Source organism: Candida margitis, assembly GCF_024628925.1.
Source record: "Candida margitis strain CBS 14175 chromosome Unknown scaffold8, whole genome shotgun sequence".
NCBI lineage: Eukaryota > Fungi > Ascomycota > Pichiomycetes > Serinales > Debaryomycetaceae > Lodderomyces > Lodderomyces margitis.
The window spans coordinates 238,046-257,268 of NW_026261749.1; the positions used below are offsets into that span (position 1 = coordinate 238,046).

At 38.2% G+C, this 19,223-nt stretch overlaps 8 protein-coding genes across 8 annotated transcripts; 4 read left to right on the plus strand and 4 right to left on the minus strand. All coding sequences in view use genetic code 12, as the record gives it.

Annotated features, from left to right (window-relative positions):
• Nucleotides 1-11: 11 nt before the first annotated feature.
• On the minus strand, nt 12-929 carry CANMA_000813 (uncharacterized protein; the record flags this gene model as incomplete). Its single annotated transcript, XM_051818205.1, has 1 exon — nt 12-929. One exon carries the CDS (start codon nt 927-929, stop codon nt 12-14), a length of 918 nt encoding a protein of 305 aa, XP_051673627.1.
• Nucleotides 930-1,333: 404 nt separating this feature from the next.
• On the minus strand, nt 1,334-1,789 carry CANMA_000814 (U6 snRNA complex subunit; the record flags this gene model as incomplete). Its single annotated transcript, XM_051818206.1, has 1 exon — nt 1,334-1,789. One exon carries the CDS (start codon nt 1,787-1,789, stop codon nt 1,334-1,336), a length of 456 nt encoding a protein of 151 aa, XP_051673628.1.
• A 931-nt stretch (nt 1,790-2,720) lies between these two features.
• CANMA_000815 (uncharacterized protein) lies at nt 2,721-3,119 on the plus strand (the record flags this gene model as incomplete). The annotated part of the gene is made up of 1 exon (XM_051818207.1): nt 2,721-3,119. One exon carries the CDS (start codon nt 2,721-2,723, stop codon nt 3,117-3,119), a length of 399 nt encoding a protein of 132 aa, XP_051673629.1.
• A 1,014-nt stretch (nt 3,120-4,133) lies between these two features.
• Nucleotides 4,134-6,158, plus strand: YPS7 (putative aspartic endopeptidase; the record flags this gene model as incomplete). The annotated part of the gene is made up of 1 exon (XM_051818208.1): nt 4,134-6,158. The coding sequence occupies one exon, from the start codon at nt 4,134-4,136 to the stop codon at nt 6,156-6,158; it is 2,025 nt and encodes a 674-aa protein (XP_051673630.1).
• A 752-nt stretch (nt 6,159-6,910) lies between these two features.
• On the plus strand, nt 6,911-9,265 carry SEC1 (Sec1p; the record flags this gene model as incomplete). The annotated part of the gene is made up of 1 exon (XM_051818209.1): nt 6,911-9,265. The coding sequence occupies one exon, from the start codon at nt 6,911-6,913 to the stop codon at nt 9,263-9,265; it is 2,355 nt and encodes a 784-aa protein (XP_051673631.1).
• Nucleotides 9,266-9,675: 410 nt separating this feature from the next.
• Nucleotides 9,676-14,421, plus strand: YCF1 (ATP-binding cassette glutathione S-conjugate transporter; the record flags this gene model as incomplete). Its single annotated transcript, XM_051818210.1, has 1 exon — nt 9,676-14,421. The coding sequence occupies one exon, from the start codon at nt 9,676-9,678 to the stop codon at nt 14,419-14,421; it is 4,746 nt and encodes a 1,581-aa protein (XP_051673632.1).
• A 48-nt stretch (nt 14,422-14,469) lies between these two features.
• CANMA_000819 (uncharacterized protein) lies at nt 14,470-15,606 on the minus strand (the record flags this gene model as incomplete). The annotated part of the gene is made up of 1 exon (XM_051818211.1): nt 14,470-15,606. The coding sequence occupies one exon, from the start codon at nt 15,604-15,606 to the stop codon at nt 14,470-14,472; it is 1,137 nt and encodes a 378-aa protein (XP_051673633.1).
• Nucleotides 15,607-15,715: 109 nt separating this feature from the next.
• Nucleotides 15,716-17,902, minus strand: CANMA_000820 (uncharacterized protein; the record flags this gene model as incomplete). Its single annotated transcript, XM_051818213.1, has 1 exon — nt 15,716-17,902. One exon carries the CDS (start codon nt 17,900-17,902, stop codon nt 15,716-15,718), a length of 2,187 nt encoding a protein of 728 aa, XP_051673634.1.
• Between the last annotated feature and the right edge of the window lie 1,321 nt (nt 17,903-19,223).

Consider the following 19,223-nt stretch of genomic DNA (forward strand, 5'->3'; position numbering starts at 1 on the left):
ATGTGAATTAATTAGAGATTAAACGATGGAGCTGAGATTGAACGTGCTTTTGCCATTTGTTTCCCCTGGTTTTTCATATCCGCAAACCTTTGCTTAAACTGAAAGTCGGTGCATTTCAAAAGATCAATCATACCATACGACTTGCAATTCTTTTCATCCTTGTTGCTATTACAGAGAGCATTGAATACTTTAGTTGGATGTTGCTCGTGTGAGCAGTTGCGTTGTTTATTTGCAACTGATGTGTTTTGCCGTGTGCTTAAGGTGTTTGAAATGGCTCTCGATGGATGCGACGTAAATTGTTGCTTGTTAGTCGACCTTTCCCGGGGCGCAATAAAGCCTACTCCTTGAGGCACCTTGATCTTGTTGATATTTTGTTGCTCAATGCTTTTCCATTGGCAAAGATAGTCATTAAATGCATCATACTCATCATCGTCGTCAAATTTGTTGTTGCCACACCGGTCAATATCTTTATCATCACTGTATTCTCTGCCCCTTTTGGGTGGATTAAGCTCCACATCTTTTAACGGGGATGGAATATAAGGGATATGCCGACAATATGCACAATTTCGAAATGCATCAATGTTAAGATTACACTCCTCTGAAAAGCAGTTAAAGCGACGGATATCATTATACCCTTTGAATAAACCTCGTGAGATTGTTCTTGTTGGTAACACTTTACTTTTGAGACTGGAAGCGGACGATGTAGGGCGAGTGCGATCCCGTGACCGTGCTTGTGCTCGTCTATGGTTATGGTTATGGTGATGTTGGTGGCGCTTTTTCAGTGGCTCATAATTATTGAAGTTTTCACCAAAGATGCTGAGTGCTCTAGTGGTTGATTCGAGTGGTGGTAGATCCTTAAATGTTGGCTCAAGTGAAGTTGATTCAAAAGTGGAGAGTGTAGTTGAGTGGTTGACAAATATGTGAGACATTGAGGTAGCTTTACTATGGTTAGGGTAGACTATATTAGTAATGACACATGAAAGTGGTGGTTTTTCCTTTTTTTTTGATATTTTCAATTTAAATGTAGGATCGATTGTGTTTGTTTTTAAGGTTTTACACAAATCGACTAAAGAACTTGTATGAGTATATCAAGTCGTATTGTGTAAACAAAGACTTGCCCAAACAAACTCACTTAAAGAGATGAGGCCAAACTGCGGACATGTTACAATGATGCAAGTCAGAAGAAACATGCTGAGAAGTAGAGGTTTCGACTTGTATCCAACAGATCTCTTGCATGTCACTAAAGAGAAGGTAACGTGAAAGACCTATTCCGCCCATTGCTCCTCAAGCCTGATTTTTACAAATATATCACACATCATTACGTATATTGACATTACTGGTTAGCTCGACGATTACTATTGGGTCTATTTCCTCCTTGTCCTCTGCCTCTTCCACTTCCATTGCCACCATCTCTATTATTCCTACCACCGTTTCTTCCGCTGGCATCTCGGTTATCTCTATGATCTCTTCCTACACCCCCGTCTCTTCTCTTGACAAATCTATTTCTATTATCCTGTCCATGATGGTGTTGATGGTACATATTTTGTTCCTTGACATGATCCATGATTTGATCAGGTATACGTAAATACTTAATATGCATCCCTTTGATGTATATTTCGGAAATCTTGGCAAATTCATCGCCATCGGCATTGGTTTGAATTACATCATGTAATGTTAGATTCATCCATGAATCGCAGTTGGTTAAGTTTCCATTGTACGTCTCTCCTGTTTTCAATTCAACGAGGATAGGTTGGTTTTTTGCAGCTGTTAAAAGATACAATGGAAGCATTGGATTAGTCTGTCTGGTTGTATGATGTGAACAGGGTGTGCCTATCTTCTTGTAATGATATGAATTCTTGAAGCAATGATTGCAGTTTTGATTTTTCCTCTTTTTTTTTTCTCTCTGTTCAATTTTTGTTTTCTGTTTTTTGTTTTCATGGATTCACCGTTGGTAAAGAAACGAACGAAAGACCACAGCGATGGATGTTCGCATTGGTGTTGGAGTAGTGACTTATATTTAGAAATAGCGTTTGATGTCGAGACTCTTATTGACTCTCCGCATTGAGTGGTTAAAAGAAGACTTGCTGATTTCCAACATCTTGAAGTGAATTTTCTTTTTTAGCAGTTCACAAGAATGGCCATCTAATCTCTAGTCATATTGCAACGAGGCAAGAATGGAAAGAATTTAGGTCCAAACGGCTCAGTGGGCGTGATGACTGAATCTATTATCATCTAAACTGTATGCACAAATTTCCAGTGTCGTAAACGCAAATTTGCGACGCGGAACTGTCATGAAAATGTGCGAAATTGTTGTCATACCATTTTCTCCATACAATTGAACGCGATCTGGGACAAAGTCTAACTTTCTTATTAATCAATTTCATCACCACCGATACATACATACGTGTGCCACAACCAAGTCGGTGTCTCCAGCGCTCTTTCGATTAAGCAAATAACCTCCTGTGCTAGCGTCTCCGTATTACACCTACTGAGATAATAAAACCACAGTATTGAATAACCGAGATCGCAGAATTATTACAGTGCATTAAATGATAGAGCACGAGCCTTTAATGAAGCCTCTCTTTATGGAGAAACTGTCAACAGAGAGACAACGCACACTCTTCCTAGATCTACCCGATGAAGTACTTATCCAGATATATGACTGCTTACCTTTATCCACAATCAAGCAATTGAGGCTATACCCTGAGTTAGCCTTCACAATGCAACATCAAATATATAGACAAGGTGAGTACTCCATACTAATAGACGACGAAGATGAGGATGAAGCTGGTGCAGAGGGTCATAAGATTAGTGAGCTACAGAAAAATGGAAATGATGCAATTCATGTAGCTATATTTCAACATTATCGCGTTAATATTACATTGTGTGATTTCAAATCACTGATTGACAACTTGTTGAAATATGACCACCTAATTAGAGAAATATTTGACCGTCCAAGACTGGTGACGGTGAAGTTGGTGGTCATTTTACATTATTCATTGAACCGATTTACTGATGTTAAGGATTGCTTAAGCAACATTGATTTGATTAGTAAGCTATTTAATCCAAAAGGTATAAATGTTTGTTCAGTTGATTTGCAATTAAACAAGAAGCTGTAATTGCAGAAATTAGTAGGTTAAATGTGTATTTAGACTACATGTAATAAATGTGGGATTTAACTTGAGAACTGGTCCTCTACAAAGTAATCTACTTGAAGTAGAAGACTAACAGAATTTTAAAGAGTAAGGATAGACTCTAAACATAAATACTTCGACGAATATGACAAGCATATATTGTGTAGATTATATAAATTCGCAGCCAAATTGAGAAAAAGTTTACTTATTCTCAGGCTGTTAATAATACAATATTTGTTTTTACGTGCACTCTCAAAAACCAAGCAGAGCTCTATATGTATATAAGTGGTAGCTGCGAAGGTGTGCCAAAAGCATGAAGGGAGTAAATGCGTGATTTTGAAGACAGCATAGGTTATTCATTACAAGCAAGAGGAGTCTAACATCGCCAATTTTGTTGTTTCTGCCACAACCTTTATTAAGCTAAAGAAAAGGGGTACTCCCAATCTATTCCATAAATCAATCATGTACCTCTCTCGAGATACACCGTGAAGTCCAGTCTGACATTTGCATTTTCTAAAACCTTTTTTGGAGCTTAAGAATGACGTAATCCCAGAAATTTATTCAAAATACGCGACAGACCAGAGACCCTGCATATAAGCAGATGTCGTAGTTATACGAAGGATCTGAAGAAACTTTTACGAGTGACTGAGATTCAATCATTTGAGTTATACTCCGAGGCCTGGCAGCGATATCAAACTATTGATTGAAAATTGCCGCGTATAGATTTAATGATTCAGTTGACATATCGTGTTTAAAACTACATCATCTTTCTTCAACTAAATCTTTTGAAAATAAGCCAAGACCAAATTCAGAATATTTTTACAATAAATAATAATTTGTCATCATCATCTTCTTCATCATCATTCACCAACAACATCAACTCATTTTGTAATTCCTACTCACTATTTACTACTCAAGTATAGAAGCTATTAAACAACGCAAAGACTTATTTAGGGACTTCGTTTGTTTGGGCTACTCTTCGCGGAATCAGACACATCAATGTATAAACAATCATTGATACCCATTGCACTTATAACGTTCCTACTGTTACTATCGTTACTGCGGCCGTCGCCACCACCGTCACCGAGTGACACGCGTCCTAGCCTACAACACCCGACAACTATTTACAGCTCATCATTTACTCGGGCTATACAACAACGTGATTCAAATGAAGATGATGATATTGTACAATTTTCGATAGTACGGCCAACACCCACACAGGCTACACAGATACGGTCCATATCATCGAACCTGACCACCACTATTGCCTCATCTCAATCTACTGAAAATCCAAATGACCAAGATGTATTTAAGTTGGTTTTCACCGTGGGTTCAGATGATTCTTATTATAATGCACGTTTCCAATTTGGTGACAATCTGCAACAAAATAACGACTCGGACAACTCGGACTCGCAAGGTATTGGACTTCGATTAGACTTGATCCAGCCAGAAGTGTGGGTCATGAATGAGGATAAATATAAAGAGTGTTCTGAGATTTATGAATCACGAAGCAGTATTTTGAATCAATATCTGAGCGCTTCCAGCATACCTTCGTCAGTCACTGACAGTCCATTATTTACAACCAATTGCGCAAAACGGGGGTTATATACCAGTTCAGAAACCATGCCAGCGCCACTGGGTGTCGGTGATGCTTCAATATACAATGGTGACTCGTACATTATTCCCTATATGAACCAAATACACGCTAAGGGACAATTTGCTACGGATAATTTCAATTTCAACTTGACTCTGGGCTACAATTTTCAAATGTCAAATTTCACCTTTGTCAATGTTAATGACACAAATGTATTTGTTGGTGGATTAGGTTTGGCAAGTTACCCAAAGGGCAATGGGTTTTTGTCTCGATTGGTGCAACAAAGCATCATCAAGTCACAAAGTTACTCGCTTTGGTTTAGTAATTCGGCTTCAACGGGCAACGAATCCATTGCCCAGTTGATACCTGGTGTTGTAAATCGAAAATACTATGTCGGGGACTTGTATTCGGTAGATATGATACCTCATACTGGTGTACGATACAACTCGAGTCAAGATTCAGCCAATGGTGATTTAGCCAATTTGATTCTACCTATAGTCAATGTTGATAATGTAAAAATTGAACGGGTAGACACTGGAGAAAGTGTTTCGATTAAGTCAGATGAAGACGAAGTGTTGCCTGTTTTGCTTGACTCAAGAATATTATACTCATACTTGCCACTTAATGTCATTATAAACTTGGCGATCCAGACCAATGCGTTTTATAGCTCAGAAGCTAATAGATGGTTAGTTGAATGTGACACTTTGACTTCCAATGGAAATGCAACAATTGATTTCGTTATTGGTTCGGTTACGGTCCAAATACCGTTGCTTGAGTTTTTAGTCGATGCAGTATACAATGGTTATAACTTGCAATTTGAAAACGGGAAAAAGGCATGTTATTTGACCTTTTTGAGGAATGATTATGCTGGTTTCAATTCTTTGGGGTTGCCATTTTTAAAACACATTTATCTCGTTGTTGACAACGATGGGAAACAAGTGGCATTAGCAAACAGCAACAAGTTCCTTGACGTTGATCAATCTGAGCTACTTCATTTACAAGAAAGCGATGTGCTACCAGCGTATAATTATTCATCGGTTGCGCCAGCTGATAAGAATATATCCTCAATTGCATACATTGAATCAGGTACGATTCCATTTGCAACGCCAATGACGTATGCCAATGTCGGCAATGTCACTACTGAAGCAATCACGTTGTCCTATTCCCAAGTAACAGTCAATGGAAGTGAAACCGTTGCCTTGGATATCCCAGCTAGATTGAGTGGAGCTTTGATTAGATCTGGCTCTATATTTGTAACTGGTGTTACGGCAAGCTCATCTCAAGGTTCCACCCAGATATCTTCTAGCTCACTGGGAAATGCTCCAGCTTTGCAAGTGGTGAGGATCGGGCGCAAGAATGATAGCGGGAAATTGAGCATATGGATCACTGTGGTAAGCATATTTCTAGGCATTTTCTTGGCTATGTCATGATACAGACGCCTTTTATAAGAATGGATGTAGTTGTATATAGAATAGATGATACACTACTTTGAGGTGTTTTGCAATCACGGCAATGTCGTGAAATTATCAAAAACGACACTAAAAGTAACCCCGCTTCTGGGCTCAATCCATATCCAAATACAGTTAGGAGCATAGATGGATTCAAATTATCAAGAATGATGCTAATATCACTCACCTCAACTACGTCTGATGATGAGCTATTGACTGTTTCCCTTACAAATAAAGACCTAAGCGTCAAAACGAAATTGTGGTACCTGAAAAAGTTTAAAAAATTTTTCACAATTTGAATAGTACTATGGTGTCTATTGTAACTGAGCGTGTAGCTTGACTTCTAAGTCAATTATCTGACGGTTTTATCAAAAAACACTAACCAAAAGTAATAGTACTAGATCTCTACTGTTGGGGGTGATTGCCTTCGGTTATACCTCGTCTATTGTTTCAATTTTTGTTCCCAATTAGGAAAAAGATTTCAATTGACACTCAGGCACACAACAACAACAATCAAAACAATCAAAAAATCACAATTTTTCAACACACATTTATACCAATCTAATATCACCAAATCATATAAACCACTTCACAGTTATACAACACCTTTGTTAACCAAAAGAGGGATACATATTTAGAATACCACACCCCGACAGCAAGCTATAACGAGTATCAAGTCACAGCTACTCGCGAAAACTCTTTCCCCCTCATTTCCCACATTTGCTATTACCATCATGTCCAAAAACAAAGACCCCAACTCGCTTCTAAATATCCAACATGATTACATATACAACAAGATCAAAGGTATCCAACAACCAAAGGAGATCTACAACTTGGTGATTGATAAAAAGGCGGAAACCATACTATATAAGACATTCACCAAGGAACAATTGTTACGAATAGTGGCATCAGTGGAACTTATTGATTCCGAACGAAGGAAAAACACCTACATGACTGCCATATACATGGTTGAACAGTCCATCTACAACATGAAGTGTATAATGGCTGATGTAACTACCAAACGCTACAAAAAGGGGATGACATTATTTGCCTATCAAGATGAAGATGTTGACCCTAAAGCAACAAAGTTTTTCAACAATAAATTTCTTGCCAATCCTAGTGTTGTTGATTATTTGGCCTATATTGGACGTATTAACTTTGAGTACAATGCGGTTGAAACTAGGGTGTTTTTAGCTGATGACAAAACTCCCAACTCCATGCCCATTTATTACAACCAAAATGTATTAGATTTCGTTATGCCACAGATTAAGCTTGTTGCCAAGTGTTTGTTAAATGTGATGATATCTATGGAAGAGTATCCCTTTATCCGGTTTTATCGACCAATGGATGCCAATTACGATGCACAGCGATTACCCGAATTGATTGCTAATGAATTTCAAATGCAAATGGACGAATACTGTCGTAGCAATCAAAACTACCCTACGCCAGAAGTATCGGCTAAAACCAGGTCAATCTTGTTAATTACCGACCGTACTATTGATCTATTTGCTCCATTGTTGCATGAATTCACTTATCAAGCGATGGCGATGGATATAGTAGAAAGTTTGGAAAGAGATGGCGTTTTCAGGTATCAGAGCGAAAATGAAAAAGGTGAAGTCAAGGATGTTGAATCCACTTTAGACAATGAAAATGACGAAGATTGGATCAATTTACGACATTTGCATATTATTGAAAGTTCAGAATTGATTGTCAATAAAATAACTGAATTGATAAAAAATAACCCATTAATGATTGATCGGTCCAAGGCAAATACATCATCCGACTTGATGTATATTGTTGCTCATTTGAAGGGGTTTGATGAAGAGAGGAAGCAGTTGACTCTACACAAGTCGCTTATTGACAAATGTCTTGATATAAATGCGCTGAGGAAATTGGCAGAGTTTGCTGCTGATTTTGAGCAAACTTGTTGTGCTGATGGTGTAAGTTTTGAAGGTGAGAGAAACAAGCACCTACACGATGATTTAATTGTCCTTTTAGCAAGAGATGATTTGCATATAAATGATAAAATGAGGTTGATTTTGATTTACGCTTATTATAGAGGTGGATTGATTCGAGCCGATTTTGAAAAGTTGATTAAATTTATCGGTGTTGATGATCGTCATATTACGGGATTAATGGAGAGATGTTTTAATAATGTTGATAAATTGGGATTTCAATTGTTTAAAACCGAAATCAAGGATAAAGCATTTGGAAAGCAGTATTTCCATACGATAAACAATGAAGGAACTTACAACACTAGTAGATACATACCCGGAATCAAAACCATTATGCAAAACGTTGCCAAGTATTCATTGGACAGAGAATGGTTTCCATATTTCCGTGACATTCCTTTAGACGACGAGGTCGTAACTACTGAGCCAAAGGGGTCAGCCAAGAATGATTTACATCTGAGTGGTACTTTAAGAAACCCCAGGATTAAAGCCAGTTGGGCATCACAGTCTGGAGCATCGGCAGCAAATCTGTCTAGATACGGAAGTGGCAGTCACAAGCAGAAACAACGTATATTCTGCTACGTTGCTGGTGGAATCACATATAATGAAATTCGTTCCATTTATGAATTGTCAAATTCATTGAATAAGGAATTTTATATTGGATCAGAGCTGATCTTACGTCCAAGAGACTTTCTCATTGGGTTGCAAAATTTAAGTAAAAACAAGACTTTGGAGGCGTTGGATTTGAATATAGTGAAGGAGTCGCTAAAGAGTGACGATATACCAAATTACTTGTACAACGATGGAGGTATACCCAGATCCATTCCTCGCCAGCAAAGTTCAAGTCAGCAGGTTCCCACAATGAGAGGAACTGGTTTTGCACAGCCGCCACAACAGGAAAGCCAGTTTGGGCAAGTTTCGTCCTTCCAGCAGCAAGTTGAACAACAGCAGCAAATGTATGCAAAAGCGCATGGAGTTAACAGCAATTCTGGATCATCTGGCAATGGCGGTGGGCATTATAAAAAGAGGAGCTCAAAGTCAGGTAGTGCTGAAGCTAGTAGTGCAACTACTGAATCAGTAGATGGATCGAGTTCTTCTTCTGGTAAGCGATCAAGATTGAAGAAATTGTTTAAATAGAGTGCGATGGAAGTGTTGTTTAGTGTGAGTAGTTTAATCCCATTTACTCGAGAAACACATTCTCTTACTACGGACGATCTTAAAACCGCTTCACCAGACATTCGCCGTGACAAGATATGTTCGGACTTGCCTAAATGGGGAAAGAAGCCGTCTGAATGTAATTGTTGTTTGTCCTAGTAAATAATTTTGTGTTATTTATTATGCTTACGAATCACTCATGCAATTTTTCAATGTGCCTCTTTCTTTTTCTTTTTGTTTTTCCCCTCGTGAATTTTGTCAAACTCTCTCTACTGATAAAGAAAGGTTAGTTTAAAACAGGGTCAGTTCATTTACACAGGAGTGACAGACATCTCTTGCTACCACTTTCCAAAGTCTTGAAAATAACTATACCAGAAACTTTTTTCACCACAATGGAGCAGATTGACTATGCAACCAGTTGGAACCCTTTTACGATTAATCGATGGGATTTTCTCATCCACGCTTTAGCCATCGATAATAGTGAGGTCGACAACTCAACTGGAGAGGTGATTAAATCATTCACATCATCGCCGTCTCTGTGGAAGATGTTGAGCTGTTCTTCCAAACATGAAGCTTGGGGTCCTTTATCGGATAAATATAACGATTTCACACCGTGTTTTCTTCAAGGGATTCTATTTGGCGTGTCTTCAGTACTTATGATTTTTATTGGATCTTATCAATTGGTGTATTTACGAAATAAGAGAATAAAAGTGGCTAATCGAGTCGATTGGAGCTTCTACGTTAAGTTGTTACTAGTGGCAATTCAGTTGGTGTTCCAGATTTCCCTTTTCGCAACGCATCCTTTACATCAAGGTGGTATAATTGAAACATCGCTAGTGTTGAATGTTGTGTCCACTGTTGTTGCCTGGCTTATTCATTACTTGGAACAGTTTAAATCGACAGTACCTAATGGAGTGTTGTTGTTTTATTGGTTGTTTCAAATTATTTTAAACCTAGGGAGAATCGTCAACTTGCACCTACGTCATCAGTTTGATCTGCACTTTGCCGTTTTGGTAGTTTTAAGTACAGTCAATGCATTTAGCATCTTGATTATAGAGACTGTTTTCCCAATGAAGCCTTTAAATTATTTGCAGAGAGCTAAGCATGTATCGCCTTATGATCGTGCCAATGTTTTTTCGAGAATTACGTTTGATTGGATTGGTGGATTGATGAAACGTGGCTATGTTCAATTCCTCACCGAGAAAGACTTGCCACCACTTCCAAAATCATTAAAGGCAAGTACAACCACTGATGATTTTGACTATTATTGGAATAAGCAACCAGCTGGGAAAAAGTCATTATTTTGGGCAATTTCAAAGGCCTTTGGTAGTCAATTCTTACTTGGAGGTGTTTTTAAAGCTGCTCAAGATTGTTTGGCATTTATTCAACCACAATTATTGCGTTTGTTGATCAAGTTTGTCAATGACTATTCCAAGTCGATGAAAAAGGGTGAGCCATTGCCTTTGACAAGAGGGTTGTTGATTGCAGTGGCCATGTTTGTTGTTTCCATTATGCAAACTGCATGTTTACATCAATATTTCCAAAGAGCGTTTGATTTCGGAATGAAGATCAAGAGCTCTTTAACCTCAACCGTGTATGATAAGTCACTTGTATTGTCCAATGAATCGAAGCAAGAGTCATCAACCGGTGATATTGTAAACTTGATGTCGGTTGATGTGCAGAGATTGCAAGATTTGCTGCAGAATTTACAAATTATTTGGTCTGGACCATTTCAGATCATCATTTGTTTGTATTCGTTACATGGGTTGATTGGTAACTCCATGTGGGCTGGTGTCGCAATTATGTTGATTATGATTCCATTAAATGCAGCAATTGCTAAAAAACAGAAGCAATTGCAAAAGACACAAATGAAATACAAGGACAAGAGGTCGAGATTGATTAATGAAATCTTGAATAATATCAAAAGTTTGAAACTATATGGATGGGAAGTGCCATACTTGGACCGGTTAAACTACGTACGAAATGATTTGGAATTGACAAACTTGAAGAGAATGGGAATCTTTATGGCAACTGCTAATTTCACCTGGAACTTGGCACCATTCTTGGTTAGTTGTTCCACTTTTGGTGTGTTTGTGTTGACCCAGAAAAGGAGTTTATCTACTGACTTGGTGTTTCCAGCATTATCATTATTCAACTTATTATCATTTCCATTGGCTGTGGTTCCCATGGTTATCACAAACATTGTTGAAGCACAAGTTGCTATTGGAAGATTGACAAAGTACTTGACAAGTTCAGAATTACAAGACAATGCTGTGGTGAAATTACCACCAGCGAAAGAAATGGGTGATGTAGCCGTTTCAATCCAAAATGGAACCTTTTTGTGGTCTAAAGCCAAAGGAGAGCAAAACTATAAAGTCGCATTGTCCAACATCAATTTGACTGCGAAAAAGGGACAATTAGACTGCATTGTTGGTAAAGTTGGATCAGGAAAGTCGTCAATAATTCAGGCAATCTTAGGTGATTTATACAAATTAGATGGTGAAGTGGCTTTACATGGTAAGGTGGCCTATGTTTCGCAAGTGCCTTGGATAATGAATGGTACTGTTAAAGATAATATTTTGTTTGGACACACATACGATGCTGAATTTTATAATCACGTGTTGAAAGCGTGTGCATTGACAGTTGACTTGGCCATTTTACCCAAAGGTGACAAGACGGAGGTTGGTGAAAAAGGTATTTCATTATCCGGGGGTCAAAAAGCTAGATTGTCCTTGGCTAGAGCTGTTTATGCTCGTGCCGATGTTTACTTGTTAGATGACCCATTGAGTGCAGTTGACGAGCATGTAGGAAAGCATTTGGTTGATCACGTCTTGGGTCCAATGGGTCTATTAAGAAGCAAGTGTAAAGTTTTAGCCACCAACAATATCAAGGTGTTGAGTATTGCCGACCACTTGCATTTGGTGAGTGACGGAAGGTTGATTGAACAGGGTACTTATGATGATATTATGAAGCAGGATAACTCAAAGTTGAAATTGTTGATTGACGAGTTTGGTAAAAAGAAAGAAGATAGTCCGACGCCAACGCCATCGACGAATAAGAATGTTGACGGTGGAAAACTTAAGCCAGATGATGGGAAGGATTACGAGGTGAAGGATGATGTCAACGTAGAAGACTTGGAATCGGATTGTGATTTGGACATAATCAGTTTGAGACGTGCTTCAGAACAACCATTGATTGCTGATGACGAAAGAGACAATGAAGAATACCTTGAAGAAGTTGAAGAGTTACAAGAGGAAGACGAAGATACAAAGGCAAGAAAAGAGCACATTGAGCAAGGAAAAGTGAAATGGGAAGTGTACACCGAGTATGCCAAAGCTTGTGGGCCAGTTAATGTGATTATCTTTTTGGGATGTATTGTGATATCATACCTCGTCAACGTTAGCTCCACGTTTTGGTTAGAACATTGGTCGGAGATAAATACCAAATACGGATACAACCCTAATGTGGCCAAATACCTTGGAATTTACTTCCTTTTGGGTATTGGGTACTCGACATCTTCATTGATTCAAAACATTTCCCTTTGGATCTTGTGTACAATTCAAGGATCTAAGAAGTTGCACAATGTAATGGCAGTTAGTGTCATTCGTGCACCAATGACGTTTTTTGAAACAACGCCAATCGGAAGGATATTGAATCGGTTTTCCAACGATATTTATAAGATTGATGAAGTCATTGGCAGAGTGTTTAACATGTTCTTTAGCAACACGGTCAAAGTTTTTGTCACCATTGTCGTTATTTCGTTTTCAACATGGCAATTTGTGTTTTTGATTTTACCATTGGGAGTGTTGTATGTTTACTATCAACAATACTACTTGAGAACATCAAGAGAATTAAGAAGGTTGGACTCGGTTTCAAGGTCGCCTATTTACGCTAATTTCCAGGAATCATTAGTTGGAGTTTCAACAATTAGGGCTTATGGAAAGGAGGCGAGGTTTAGATTTTTGAATCAATACCGTGTTGATGAAAACATGAAGGCATTTAATCCAGCAATTAATGCCAACAGATGGTTGGCAGTGAGATTGGAGTTTTTGGGATCCGTAATCATTCTTGGCGCTGCCGGTTTGTCGATCCTCACGTTATCATCAGGACACCTTACTGCCGGTATTGTTGGTTTATCTGTTTCATATGCTTTGCAAATTACTCAGTCATTGAATTGGATTGTTAGAATGACTGTTGAAGTTGAAACAAACATTGTTGCTGTTGAAAGGTGTTTAGAATACTCACGATTGAAGAGTGAAGCACCGGAGATTATACCCGACCATAGACCACCTCATGCTTGGCCACAAGATGGTGAGATCAAGTTTGAGCATTATTCAACAAAGTACAGACCAGAGTTAGATTTGGTGTTGAAAGATATCAATATTGATATAAAGCCAAGAGAAAAAATTGGTATTGTTGGAAGAACAGGTGCTGGTAAATCGTCAATTACTTTGGCCTTGTTTAGAATCATTGAAGCATTTGGTGGTGATATCAATATTGACGGAATCAAGACCGATACCATTGGGTTGTATGATTTAAGACACAAATTGTCCATTATTCCCCAGGACTCGCAAGTTTTTGAAGGTACTATTAGATCCAATCTTGATCCAACCGATGAATACTCTGATGATCAAATATGGAGAGCGTTGGAGTTGTCACACTTAAAGGAACACGTGGAGAAGATGTACGCTGAACGTGATGTTGAAGAACCCATCAATGACAACTCTAACCAGCCACGCGATGTTGTTCATGAAGCAGAAAAGGATAGAGTTGAAACACCATTGGATGTCAAAATCACCGAAGGAGGTACTAATTTATCCATTGGACAACGTCAATTAATGTGTCTTGGACGTGTGTTGTTGAAACTAAACTACTCCAACATCCTTGTCCTTGATGAAGCCACCGCTGCAGTTGATGTTGAAACTGACCAGATTTTACAACAGACTATACGTACTGAGTTTAAGGACAAGACTATTATAACTATTGCCCATCGTTTGAATACTATTTTGGACTCGGATAGGATTTTGGTTTTGGAAAAGGGACAAGTGGCTGAGTTTGACAAGCCGCAAGAGTTGTTGAAGAATAAGGATTCGTTGTTTTACTCCTTGTGTAAGCAAGGTGGATTTATTGAAGAGTAGATGCTGAGTAAGGTAGATTAAGGAATATTTATATAAAATATGTTTGTTTTAGTATTCACTTCTCTTTCGTAATGTTGCAACCGGGTACAAGTCGGCAAACTCGGCCTTATCAACATCAACTGGGATCAGATTGATTTCAATGACTGGAGTTTGTACTTTACCATCGGGGAAGCTAAGACATTGTAATATTGTTTCTTCGAGCGAGACGTAAATGGAATCACCGCCAACCGTAAATGTAACGCATGGGTTGTCCAATTGTATAATGTTGTGCAATTTGAGCTGATTTTTGCTATACTCCAATACGACCAAACACGAAGTATGCTCCACTAAAACCACAAAATATTTTGCATCACCACGTTGCATACATTCAATCTTGGCGACGCTAATCTCCTTGGGAGAGTTTTCTGATCTATATTTTTCAGGTGGGAAGTGTGCATCAGTCAAAAATGGAGTCATTGCTTCTTTCAAATCAAATTTACTCAACAAGTTGCCCTGGTACCAATTCCAAACGAAAATATAATCATCACCACCTCCAGATACCAATAAATCATCAATTAGACAAAGCTGTGATACGAATTCCTCATGGCTGTGTAAAAACAGTTTAATCACATGCGATTTGGGATAATTTGATATCCTTATATGTTCATCTCTATCACTAGTGATTAAAAATGGTTTGTCATTGTGTACACCCATCACCACATTGGTCAACATACTTACATGGCCCAAAATGGGTACTAAATCCTTTTCCAATACTGGTGGATTCAGGTCAATAGGTACAGTATATGCATCACCAAACTTGTCGGCCACAATTGCTTCTCCGTCATACGTGGTTATGGCATATGGACGTTTGGGCATTGGCTGTCGCTTGCTCAATGTTAGAATGTTGTCACTGTTATGGTCAATGGTGAATATGAGCACCGACTTGTCGGAATCGGTAGATGCAACAAGATGCGACTCAGTCAAAGCCAAACATTTGATATGGTTGTGGATCTGGGTCTTTGATGAGATGTGTTTTCCAGTTCGTCTTTCCAATTGATTGTTTTTATGTGGCGATTGTTGATCGTCAAACCAATGGCCCTTAACTTCTCCGGTTGATGTGCTATAAACAATGATGTGGTTCTGCACTGCCGCAAACAAAAGAGTACCTTCCTTGTTCGCTAGGAGAAGTTGGAATGGATGCTTCATCGGTACAGATTTGATATGAGCGATGAGCCTTTTTCTTTGGTTTGACTTATTTTTTTTTTTTTTCATTACAATATTATAAGCACTAAACTACGATTTACACACAAAATAATCATCTCTTTATAAACCCCCATCCATTAGCCCAACCATTCTTCGACTTTGTCTCATCTTTGCTGCTGCTACTATTGGTGCTGTGCGATACACCTACCTTTTCAAACCCAGCAACCAACTCAGCATCATTTTCCTTCTTGGCACTATCATCAACGATAAACTTGTGTGCCTTCGATTCATCAGATGGCTCTGTTCCTGTGTTGTTGGCTTTGAATGCAAAAGAATTGAAAAAATTGGCGATATTTTTATTAATTGAACCCGGTTGCTTTAAAGAATGACCGACATGTATCGGCTCAATGAAATTAAAGATAAATTCATCAGCCATAGCATGCCAGATGTTGAAATTTTCCGTCTTTTCCCAAATTTGAATGTATGTCTTGTTGAAATCGTGTAAATCCCCAATAGACAAATTCTCGTTGGAGAACCCCGGCGGTGGTTGGTTGAACCGTTTGCTGTATTGGTGATATCTCATTACTGATATTAATGAGTTTAGATAATCTTCAAATTGATAGCGAATGTAATCGTCGTTTCCAATGTAATCCTTGGTGTCGGGGTGAACAGTACTAATCAAATGATGGATAAACTTTTTATCCTGATGGGTCAATGTGAGGTAGTCTGGAGTTGATAACGTCTTTGGGTATGTGATTTCGTTGGAGTCTAAATTAATCAACAAGTCAACTCCAAATAATGTAGCTTGGTTGACAAATAGCAAGTTCGAACAGCCAATCATAAAGGAATCTACCTTCAATTCACCCAACTGCTGCAACGGTACGTACGGATTCCAAAATGAATTCTTGGTGTTGAATATTTGCAATGGGAGTCCAAAGAATCTCAACATTGATGCTCTACTATTTGAAATTAGCGACTGTGGTTTTTCCAACGGTCCATTTGTTTCAACATAGTCTATTAACGGACAACCTGAGTCATCTAAATTGTTGATTAGATTGGGGACAAGTGAAATCAAGTTGTTTTGAAATTGTGCTAAACTTTCTAAATTATCAGTTGAATAGATGAGGATCTTCTTTTCGAGAAGCAATGCCTTGAATATAACCATGAAATTGGTCTTGAACTTTAATATTGACGATCGTAGATCCAAATTGACATAATTCTCTTCCTCCAGTTCGAGATCAACGTGCAATTCATTATCCACAAGCTTGAACTGACTGTTTAAGTTGTCAAATAGATGATCCAACACCTCGGTATTATTTAGACTCTCTTGTAAGAAAAAACTCTTTGTGATGATTGACAACTTTTCTTTAATCTTTGTGAAAATCGGCTGTTTCCGTACAATTACAACCACCGCTTTCTGTACAATAGATCGAGTAATGTCCTTGTTCCGTTCTCTTTCCTCGACTGACAACTCACTAGTTCGCACCTGTCGTACGCATGAACATCCAAATAATGTCTTTAAATGTCGCGGATCACCTTGGAACTCATTCAATGCATCGAAGTCATCAATTGACTTCCCTTGATCAAAATCATAAACAAGATTGAAATTCAGAAACGTTTCTTCAAATAGGTGGGACCCATCGGGTAATGCTTGAAATGGAATATTACGAAACAAGTCCGGCGTGTATGTTGGATGATAGTTTGATCTCCACCATTGTATTTCTGGACCTCGTTGATGGTGGAAATCAACTACACATATGGCAAACACCATATCATCATCTTTATCATCTGTGTGGTCACTATTGTTGCCACTTTTCACCGACACTACTGAGTGAGTGCTTGATTCACTATTGCGTTTGATTGGCAAATTTCTAATCTGTATTGATTTCTTTCTTGTCAAGGTCGCTTCAGGTTCCGATTTTTTCACTTCCTCAGTGGATATATTCCTATGTGAACCAAGTCTTATTGGACGACATTGAAACCCATCCTCGGTAGTGGTAGTGGTAGTGGTAGTGGTAGCAGTAGCAGTTGCAGCACTAGAGTGCCTGTCAGGGGAGAAGGCTGTTATTGATGCTGGAGGCGTACCTAAGGAACTAGTTGAGGCATTCGAGGTACTTGATAGCCTTTCCCGCTGTCTCGTCAATCTCAAGGGACGTAGCTCCCCATTAGCTGGTGCGCTGGATTTCTTTTTCGGAGTCGACGACGTTGAGGAGGTTGATGAGGTTGATGAGGTTGATTTCTGAGGCGATTGGGTTGGTGATACCTCGGTTTCTTTCCGAGGGTTGCTTTCTACTGACATGTAGGTGGCATATAGGTGAGGAGTGTGTTTGTATGATATGCTCTTTGTTTCGAGCTGGTTTGAACTTTCATTTTTATTTTCTTTTATTTTTTTTTTTTCTCACGTGCAAAGTTTATTGCAAAACGCGTAGTGTGACGATATGGTGCGTGAGAAAAGTTTTAGCTGGTAGTGACTTGTCTGACTTTGAGAAGTTGTAGATTAGAAGGGGTTTCGATTGTAAAGGTGGTTCCCATTTTAATGTTTGTCATAGCAACCCCACTTATTGAGCATCGGCAGATTCTTAGAAGAAGATATGTAATGTCACTTCAAACTGAATCGTGTAGTTTATATATATATATATATATACATCAGGCAAATGGAGAATCTAAGATAATGGCTTCATTTGTGTCGTGTCGCGTCTAAGTTACGACAGCAATACGACAGCGCTGAATAATTATTACCAGAGATTAAACGTGTCATTTAGACAAGAAAATATCATTTCCAATCGGATTTATACAAGCCAATGTTTTTTATTTTTGAGCTGTATGTAGGGGAGGTAGTAGGTATATTCCCATTGATGAGTGGTTGAGTGTATACCAATCCCATATATATCTTTGTAAAAGGGCAGTGGCTGCAGTGGCTGCAGTGGCATATTTTGGGGCTTTTGTTTATTTATTGGGGTGGAACAGAAGTTTATTGTCTCAGCCTCTCGCTATTTAAAAAAGAATGACACAAATGACATCATTGAGAAATTCATTACGACAATAGTTTTTGAACTTAGAAAGAGAAACAAAGTCCCATATCATCAGAAGAGTTGTTGCAACAACTCAAGAGAGGTAGAGTGGGTGTACTTTTTGTAAAGCAAAAGCGTTAATCGTACTCTTAAAGCCTAATACCAATTGATTGATAAAATTGAATTGAAATGGAAAAAAAAAAAACAAAAAAATGTCTGAAGCAAAGCAATTTTAATATACTCTTTTTTACTCTCTTAGTCTCTACTCGTTTTATTCTTCTGTTTCTAATAGTTCTAATAGTATATTTTTATGTTTAATTTTATGTTTACTTTTATTTTTTCTTAGCCTATATATTACATATACAAATTGCTATGTGTACAAAAATAAACCCTTTTAACTATTACTACTATTACTACTACTATCTCTACTACTATTACTACTACTTATATTATTAAGAATAAATAAAATAAATAAATAAATGAAAGATGAAAAAATGCAGGACCACAAATAAAACAAAATGAAACTAAAAGCAACAATTCTTCACCTCTTGACCACTTCTATTTCTTCTTCTACTTCAACCACCAACCAATCACCCCTTACCTTCATTC